The 9,870-nt window shown below is 43.2% G+C and overlaps 2 protein-coding genes across 3 annotated transcripts in view; both read left to right on the forward strand.

Annotated features, from left to right (window-relative positions):
- The window catches only part of LOC110991079 (ras-related and estrogen-regulated growth inhibitor-like), a 32,300-nt gene extending 28,707 nt beyond the window's left edge, over nt 1–3,593 (forward strand). The window contains exons 2-5 of one of the 2 annotated variants that reach the window (XR_015424926.1): nt 504–560; nt 848–924; nt 1,479–2,942; nt 3,004–3,593. Coding sequence is in view for 1 of the 2 variants with exons in the window: in XM_022256220.2 (XP_022111912.2) it covers nt 504–560; nt 848–924; nt 1,479–1,913 (569 nt within the window). In the remaining variant the exon portion in view is untranslated. Of the gene's footprint in view, nt 1–503; nt 561–847; nt 925–1,478 lie in introns of both variants that reach the window. The other variant, XM_022256220.2, reaches the window with a different exon arrangement.
- Nucleotides 3,594–3,737: 144 nt separating this feature from the next.
- LOC110991180 (C-type lectin mannose-binding isoform-like) lies at nt 3,738–7,301 on the forward strand. Its single transcript, XM_087135072.1, has one exon. It carries the CDS (start codon nt 5,428–5,430, stop codon nt 5,956–5,958), a length of 531 nt encoding a protein of 176 aa, XP_086991198.1. The 5' UTR covers nt 3,738–5,427; the 3' UTR covers nt 5,959–7,301.
- Nucleotides 7,302–9,870: the final 2,569 nt, after the last annotated feature.

Here is a 9,870-nt window from a genome sequence, read left to right on the forward strand (position 1 = left end):
ATTTCCTTTGTTTTCTTTTCTTTTATCCATTGCATGATATGTTTATTTCTTAATGCTAACTGAAAAGATAAATCAAATTTATGCAGACTTGCTGACATGTTTGCCTTTGCCAAGACTGCAACTCAAGTGACGGACTGTAGTGTGTGTCACGGCGTGAATGGACCGAATTTTTAATTTCCAACGTGACAGGGGTTCAAAGCATTCCATGCAGGCCGAGGTCGCTTATCAATATTAAGGTGACCGATTTGCTTGGCTTATTAGGCCGGTTTTGCAGTCCAAACATTTCCTGAACGGAAATCGGTAATTTTGGAACCCATGTGCAATAAGTAGTGAAAGCCTAATCACTCAGACATTAAAATTAAATTTTCACCAATTATGCCAGCTTAAAACGTCCATGTGGCCCTTCCAAGTCGTGCTCGATATTTTGGATACACTCTTCTCTTCCTCAAGCATTTAGGGCCAAAGTCTTATCTGCCTATCTGTGTTTCTCTTTTTTATTTCAGCTCTCGTTGTTCGATACTTGACACATCGGTTCATCGGAGACTATGATGCCAATTTAGGTAACAGTCTCTTAATTTCCATCATTTATTGTACCTCTTTCTTAACCCCCTAATTTGGTTTAATCGCTTCACTCTTCTCCTGACGCGTTAACCGATGACAGATTGTTTTGATATTTGTTTTTGTCAGTCGAATTTTCGGGCAATCCTCGAGGGAGGATCGGAGTTGCTTTACAAGTGTTAGTTTTTGAATGTTAGTCGCTACGATTTAATTTGAAAAAGCTAGAAAAACACGCTGGAACAACATTCCCTCCGTTCCCAACAGAAAGCCATTTTTTTTTAATTTCCAGAATCCATATACACTCAGTCAGCAAAGATAGACGACCAGTACATCAATATTAACTTAGTAGACACCGCTGGAGACTTTGTAAGTAGCGCAGTCAGAGTTGTCATTTCATTTACTGATACCCAATTCTACGATGTTTGGATTTTAAAAATGGCTTTTAAAGGCAATAAAATGGCTGGTTGTTTTAATGATAATTTTGTTCAATTTATGATTATGTAAAGCGATATGTTTAGCAATTAGCATTTACCAATGGGTAACAGGTAAGAACCTGACCTCATCTTCTTTGGTTTAATTACCTTACAGACCAAAATTTACCGAGACCGTGACATGAGAAAAATAAAGTCCAATAGAATAGAAAACCCTCGTTCAAGTGTTGGGCGTTAGGAACACAGAAAGCTTACTGGGGTTAACATGGTTACCAACAAAGCAGAATGTGTTTTAAATGCTTATGGCAGTTGCTGGAGAATTTTTCCCGCCCATTTCGAAGAACCCTGTAAATGAAGTACTTATGCAAAGTGAACCGGCATGCAGCAAGATGAATTGTCACATCGATAAAGGGTGTTGCAGCTTATTAGACGCACTTTCATCGCCTGGTTGAAACGCCATTGTTCTAATTGTGTCTTGTCAATCTGCAGGATTTTGAAAGCCCGGCAAGGCAGGAGCAGATCCGGACCTCTGACGGACTGGTGCTAGTCTACTCCTTGGTCGACAGGGAAAGCTTCGAGTACGTGTCGTACATCCAGCAATTTCTCTCTAAAGTGCCCGGCCGTGACGCTGAGCGGATTCCCGCCATTCTCATAGGCAACAAGTCCGACCTGTGCCACCTGCGCACCGTGTCGCCAACGGAGGGCGCCGACCTGGCCAAGGAGCTGGGCTGCCCATACTACGAACTGTCGGCCAGCGAGAACTACCTCGACATCGGCGACGCCCTCCACGACCTGTGCCGGGAGATTTACCGGGCGGAGAAGAGGGCGAAGGTCAAGAAGATCTCGGCCAGGCTACAGCTGCGACAGACTATTAAGAATTTCACTGACCGCCATATTTACAGATCGAGAACGAATACCTTGTAATGTGGGCGCATCTGTGCAGCAAGACGCGACCAAGAATTCCACAAATTTCCCTCTCACTTTCGTGGAATTGCCCGTTCGTTTTCATTAACTCTTCATTAAATAATTATGTCTTGCAAATCAGCCAATTTTCACTGATATTTATTTTCACAACATTCATGAAAAATAAATGATGTAATTAGTCAGTGACCCTTCGTTTAGCACTATCATGTACATAAATGGTATACCATTTATGGTCTTCACCCTGAATTAATTAGGACCTACAGTAATAGATGTTCTAAACATAATCAAAATCACCAATGTAAGCGATCCTTGTGCACACAGAATTCTTCCCGATTCTGCTGTAGAAATGAAAGCGGTAAAGACATCACCTTTAACAGCTATTCTTATAGACGTTGTTCATCACGATCTGTTCATTAACCTATCACATCGTTCTATTTAGAAGGCCCTATCGTGAACACTCTCTATTGCAGAATTTTGCAAGACTCCAAGGTGTGTGCCTCCATACAGATTAGTTTCAAAGGCTTTATCTGGGACAAAGATGGATGCTAACGGTAAACTCTCGGCAGAAAACTCTTACTGTGATGCTTCTACTCTAAGAACGAGCTACGCAGGGGAGCGGTTTGACGAAATTTGGATTTGTCTGAAGGATCCGTGGCTTTCGTTTTGCTTTTGGTTCCAGTCCACATTTTCACCCACTGATACATGCCAACATTGCCCTGTCCAAATGGGGATGACGAGTCTGGTTGCTGTCACTTTAATGTCATCGACTAAGGGCAGCCGAGAGGCCAAGACCTGCTGCCAAATACGTCCGCAATCTGCTAGGAAGAAAGTCGCGCCTGGACGAAAATTATGCTGCCGGCGAACTTACACCAAAGATGCCTTCGGAGGGTTGATCGCCTCGAACAGAATTCCGTGCACGCTGTACTGCTCCTCACCAGTGAACAACAGAAAGCCTGGGGCAACACTTGAGGCCCACCGCCAGAAAAAATACCCGGATTTTGAACAGAAGTAGAGGGACTGCTGGCGCAGGCACATGCGCACAGAAAAAATACCCGGATTTTGAACAGAAGTAGAGGGACTGCTGGTGCAGGCACATGCAGCCAATGCAAGAGGGACGAAGTGCCAACGTTACCAAGTGCAGCCGGCCGAACAAGGAAGTCGTTATTAGGAAACAAGGTACATCTGCCTGCTCATGCATAAAGCCCATAGAGGACAAAATGGGCCGACGAGAGCCGTATATGTTGTCTAAATTTCCTGTAACTATTTTTCATCAACTATCGAGATCATCGAGTGGACATTTCAGCTGGGTTCATTGGGGTCTAAAATTTCAGCGCTAAACTTTTAACACTAGGTATGAAAAGAGTGAAAACCCCTCTACCAAGCATTTTATTTTCAATTATGAACTATTCAGCCAATCAGTGCAAGAACTAAATTAATTGCGGTTAATGATACTGTTAGGATCATACTTTTTCGGGGAAATAGATTAAATTAAGCCCATAAAATCAGCCTATTTTGGGAGTGACACCGAAAAACTAATAATATCGTGAAAAAGGGAAGAAACATCACTAGGACAGTAATTCACAAACTGTGAAAGTCGAAGAGTGTTATTTCTTCTTTCCAGTTTTAATCTACAGTATAATGCTTCAGTGATTCAAAGAACGATCGTGGTTTAAAAAACAAGTTGATGAAAGTTGTCATTATTTTTGATGCACTCGACGATCTAAACCGTCAGTAGCAGATTTTTGTATCGATGACAATAGATGCATATGCTTTCGGCACGGTCCGTTCGGCAATCGTTTGGACGGGAAACTTGGAGGGAATCATCACACGCTCAGTTACAATGGGTACGACTTTTGGTGAAGAGATGAATGACGTCCTGTGGGAATGTATAGTCTTCGTGTGTGCGTTGAGTACCCACCACCACGCTCTCTTGTCTTTTTCGGTGAAAGGCACCAGATCGTGTATAATCAAAATTGCATCTGATGGGGAAATTCATTCGCAGTTGAAGCGCGCACGACAGCAATATCATATTATGAAGTAAGATAGATCAACGAGCTGTTGTCCAAGGCTGCAGTTCATTACTCGGGCTAGAGCGTCCTCGTTATACGGCCATTATCTCGTGTTCGATTCGTTCATTAGTAGACTCGAAACGCGGCGCATACGTGTGTCTCATCAGGCGCGTGTTTCACAGAACCATCGAGGAAATTGTGTGAACGCGCATGAAGACAAAAAGATGACTAGAAACACGACTTTTTCCAACTGAAAACGCTTTTATACTCTGCTGTATTTACTTCACGACTCAGGCAAATCGTCAAGCGCGGGTGAGAGTGAGTCTAACAATGCATGTGTCTTAAACCCCAACTAAACAGAAGTAGCTAAAGTCCCGTAGTTTACACATTAGGCCTATAGAATCACGAGAAAGTCACGAATCCTTGTCCACAAAGTAAAATAAAAGCCACATATAACGGCAACCTCTGCGTTGTTTTAACAATGTTTTTTTTGTCATTGACCAAAGTCTGAGCGCGAACATATATGCTCCAATTTCGGCAGCTCCTGCATGTGAAACCATACTGTTTCACAGCTCCATTAGTTGAATTGCTTCTTCTTTGGCCACCAGCTATTGGCAGATGCTCTATAGGCGTTCATTATTTCCAGTGGTAGTCAAGTAATTTGAACATAGCCTTTATTTTTATTGATATTTTCCAATTTAGAGCAACGAAATCGTGACGTTCGTCTGTAAAGGGGTGCATAATGGGTTCCGAGGGCAAACCAAAGAGGGTGATTTGAGGCCTACTTGCGGTATTGAAGAGCAAGTTGGAGCCACGACCATAATTAACTGTAGTTTGACTAACACCGCCCGAACGATGGGTGGTTTGGACTATCTAGTCGACCATTTGGGACCAGGCCCTTGAGCATGGTCGCTCCTCCGATTTCATTTATCATCACAGAGGGAACCATTCAATTGAAAATAATTGTACCAAATGTCAATGACCATGCACACTGCGAGAATCCAAGCTAACAGTGAAAATGTGGATAGGCCTAACTATCATATTAAAAAATAAGCCAGCTTGAATTGTTCTCGTGTGACTGAATTGCACGTACCCATTGTTGAAAAGTGACAGACTACTGGTCGAGCTATAGTTCGCGCCCGAACTTGCCCATTGATACCGACACTGATGTGTCCTCGCTGTGTTATCTTTTGTCTACGTCACAAGTGCGGTTTTTGCCAACCAGTCCACGTGACAATAAAAGGGAGGTGCCCGTATATATTACATTTTAAAAAAAATAGAGGAAACTTATCGTCGATTTCCAGTCACCTCATCAAAACCAAAAAGGTCTTCTTTTGAGAAGCCAGTGGCGAGCTGGGATCTGTTTTTCCGTATGAATCGGCGTTGGCTAAGCGATCGATACCGTTGGGCTGAACGACTCGAGCATTCGCGACTTGGAATGAAGCAACGATTATATAAGGACTGCACACGCGTAAACTCTCGCTGGACTTTTAAGCGGGCGTCGCATGAGCCTCTTTACAATGAAAATGGCTCCGAATCGGATGCGATTGATGAATTTCAGTGTACTCTTTGGAGCTATAAGCCGCATTCTCCCCTTGAATACAGCCTGTTCTAACTGCCCCTTCCAATGGAGAGAGAACGGCGATTACTGTTACTTGATGGTCACGGAAAAGCTGGACTTTCAGGAGGCCGAAAACAACTGCCAAGCACGCTCCTTGTTTGAAAGACAGTCGCACCTGATGTCAATAGCCAGCATGGACGAGAACACGTTCCTCAAGAACTACACCAAAGATGTTTTCGGCAGGAGTTACTTTGCACTGTGGATCGGGCTGAACGACAGGGTCTCGCCCCAACACTTCGTCTGGACCGACGGGAGCAACACGTCCTACCGAAATTTCAAGGCTGGGGAACCGACCCACAGCCAGAACGAAGATTGCGTGGCCCTGTGGTACGGTGAGGAGTGGAACGACTACGGCTGCGTCTACAAGCTTGACTCCGTATGTAAGATGCCGGGAAGGTTTTCGTCCCGAAAATAATTGTAATGCCACTGGCTGCTTGGAAATCAGACATCATTGCTAGGCCTGTACTGAACTGATGCATGTACAAACTTAAACCGATCTGAGGTGCTGTGACACACCTTTTGCGTTTATTTGTACTAAAGAGAAATTGTGGACAATATTTATTTTATTCAGAAGACACGGATTATACATACACAAAATTTTCAGTTTGGAAAACCTATTAAAAACTTTTGGAAAAACATTCACCACGCTCCAAATCGACAAACCTCAGCCCGACAGTTCACTAGCCTGAGTAAAGTCATTCGACAGGATGTTAGCAACTGGTGCGCTTTCCTTTCAGAAGAACAGAAAGAGCGACTGCTGGATCAATTACACGTCGATACTCTATAAACGATGCAGCACCTTTCTGGTCACGAAAACAGAAAATCGTTCAATTTTACGAACGACGAAACTATGAGACGGCGGCAGATCGCATGAGATCAGCGATCGCTGACCAGGTGGAGGTGCATCCTAGCCTTACGGAGTGAGGACTCTGACAGCTGTCCACGTCTGAAACATTACTTTAACACGCCAGGTTAATTAGGCCATGTTCCTATAGGTGTTAAAACTGACGAACTGCAAAATGAACTACATCAGTCTTTAATACGAGGATAAATCCTGTAATTGCTTTTAATAAGGGAAATTTTCTGACCTGTTTCTGTTCAAGAGAAGCCTTCCTATTACGATGATCAATCAGGTAACTACATGGGGGAAAAAGAATCAAGAAGAAGAAGATCATTTTAGAAGTGCACCAAACAGCAGAATTTATTCATTAGCCCTCCTTTGCTAAGATACATTCTTGACACAGTTGTAATATCAGTCAAAATCAGTGAAATTTCCCATATGTGTCTGTGTACTGGGGGAAATCAAGTGGAAGGCATTTTTGACTGTTTTTGACAGTTAAAACAGAAGGAGGGTTAGAGCAGCCCACCCTTCAACTGCTTCACTTCTGTGGCTTAATTCTATGAATTGTTTTAGTCATTACTAGTTTTTCCCTTGTGTTCAAAAGTGTCCGTTTGAAGTAGACTTATGGAAACCCTTGTAAAGGAAGTCATCTTATGTATTTCAGTAAAATCTAAGTTAGATCTTCAATAAACTGTCACTCTTACGGTAACTGAATACGCTTGCAGCTAAGAGATAGAAAATACAATTTATTTTTTTTATTTTCCAATTGGTGAATCGATTGACAGAAATTTGATAAGAATATACCTTCAGTAAGCACTGAAAATAGATCCTCAGTTGCGACCGAGCTGAATAATGTAGTTAATCTTCAGAAACGGTTACCCACTGGTGCATGCGTGTCTGTGCCCTCATTTTAAAACACTGAAGAAAAAATATAGGCCTACAGGCGGCAGATCACCTACTTTCAGTGCCCCCCTGCCCTGCCCCGCCCCATGTGTGCACCCCCCTATGCCCTCCACCAGAATATTGTAATTACGCCGCTGATCCGATTGGGTTAAAACTTAATGAGTGTCTTTTTACCTGCATGCCTAGAGTTTTTAAATAAAAAACGGAGTTGTCATGAGACAGTCGAGACGACCCCTCGCCCTCCCGGCCTGACGCAGCTCTGCATACGCAGCAGCCTAAATTAGATTTTGGTTGCGCAACTCGGCAGCAAAGCATCTTCCGCTCTACAATTAAAGTGAATTCATCCCTGGGCCATGGGTGCCTGGCTCTCTCTTATGCTGAGAGCACAGATTAAGAGGAAGCGTACATCCATCTACCGCGGGGACCGTAAACGACTGCAAATGCTCCCTCTGTAAGCACGACAAGTTAAAAACATACCTCTCCATCATTCAGGAGTCGGAAATGACTGGTGGACAGGCAGGGCCCTTGAGGGCGTCGTAATCAGCCCGTCTGACGCCCGCCTCTTCACCTTAACAGCCCCTCGGAAAAGAGAGCTTTCAAAAATCCGTGAGATTCAAAGCAGGCCTACATCCTGTCCGATAAAATCTTCCCGATAAGAGCCCTAAAAACGGAAATTATGGAGCGCTTTTTACGAGGCTTCAACCTCAACTGCGAATACACGTGTCCATTTAATCGCAAATGTCTGTTTGCAAACTGTCACGTCACAGAAACGAATCTGCAGGGTGCTGTACACCCCCCCCCCCCAGCCGCTGATTAAAGACACCGTACAAGTAAAACGAGGTCAAATATACTCAAATGATACACAATCCGAGGCTTGATTGCTTCAAATGCGGGAAAAGCATCAAAGGAGGAATATAAACGTATCAAGGTTTGGACTGGGACAAGTTTTAAAGTTTTCCAGAAATTCTGTCTACTGAAGTCATCCACATCGCCTCTCGGTATTAAGCAACAAACTCCAATTGAAAGTAGGCCTAGGCCTATCTGCATCTCCGACTCCTGCACCAGACCTGTCACTAGCGCCCGTGACCTGGGAACCATTGTCACGTCAAACCTTCGAATGCAAAACCAGGTCAATAACATTTTGTCGCTTTTCTTATTCAGCTCTCCAGAAGATAGTACAAATTTGAAAATTCCTCGACCAACAGACGGAAGAGCTTGTCCATGCTTTTATCTCTTGCCGCCTAGATTTCTGCTACAGTCTACTACACCATATTCCTGATTCTCAAACCTCGAAACTTCGGCGCATTCAGAATTCCGCCGTCAGACTTGTTACACGTTCATCATCTAGGCAACATATAATTCCTAATCTTCACACTCTTCACTGGCTACCTGTCAAAGAGCGAATCGCTTTCAAAATTCTACTCCTCACTCACAAATGCATCCATGGCTCAGCAAAAGCATACCTTCGTGAACTTATTCAAGCATATCAGCCACGACGCACCCTCTGTTCTAGCTGAACATTGCTCCTCGATTTACCGGTCACTCGCACTAAGACTTATGGACATCGTTCTCTCATGCATGCATCACCATCGCTTTGGATCTCTCTTCCACGCCATATCGGAACCGTCAATAACGAAAATTAATTTAAAGCAGTCCTAAAAACTTACCTGTTCCATTAATTGCTTTTAATTGTTTCTTGTGAAACGCATCGAGACTTTGGTGTGATGCACTATTTAATCAAAAACTGTGTTATTATTATTATTACTTAATTGTTTTCAGTCTGTAAAACTATCCTCACCCCTAAAGACCGTGTACCGAGCGCTAAAGTTGTCCGGGGGGATATATCACTACAAAGGTCGAAACGACAATGTCCCTTTGTCCCGGGGATGTACATGTCCTTGGCTCGCTTACTCAAGCCTTAAATTCCCCGGTTTGGTTGTGCATGAAATCAAATTATCAGCCTCATTCTGCGACAGCTGGGGGAGTGAAGAAGACATGGAATTAGAGAGTGATTTTTGTTCAAAGTTCTGGAGTCTGTCGATGTTAGAGGCATTTCTGTATTAAAAGTACAAGATTTCTATTGTCAAATAAAGCATTCGATGTATTACACATCAAAACGTGAGAAGCAGACAGCACGTGCACGACTGTACAGATAGGTACGAGGCTGCGTAAGCACATAGAGCGTCTACTGTATGTCACCTGGTCTTCAGATATGTCTACAAAACAAAGAAAACAAACAAACAAATGCTTACTCTAGGCCTATGTATTTACTGCACGGGCAGATCCACCCCCCCCCACCACCACCTTTTTCACCAAAAATATAAATGAATAAATGAGAAGAAAATGGAGGGGAAGAAAAAAGGGAGGGACCCGGCCCCATATTACGTGACAAAGGCGTAAAAACAACAATTATGCTTCTTGGTACCCAACCTCCCTAATTTTCCCGATAGCTTTATTTTTTATTTTTTTAACAAAGAATACTTCATGGGTCGGAAGAGGCAAGAAATACATTTTATCAAATATTAGCAAAAAAAAAAAAAAGAAAAGAAAAAAGCGGGAAAAGAACACCTTGCACAAAAGCAA

Source organism: Acanthaster planci, linkage group LG03 (assembly GCF_054643075.1).
Source record: "Acanthaster planci isolate LZ-2023a linkage group LG03, COTS_SCS, whole genome shotgun sequence".
Taxonomy (NCBI): Eukaryota; Metazoa; Echinodermata; class Asteroidea; order Valvatida; family Acanthasteridae; genus Acanthaster; species Acanthaster planci.

Excerpts from the sequence above, each read along its gene's own strand:
- LOC110991180 (XM_087135072.1), top strand. The coding sequence starts at position 5,428 with ATGAGCCTCTTTACAATGAAAATGGCTCCGAATCGGATGCGATTGATG.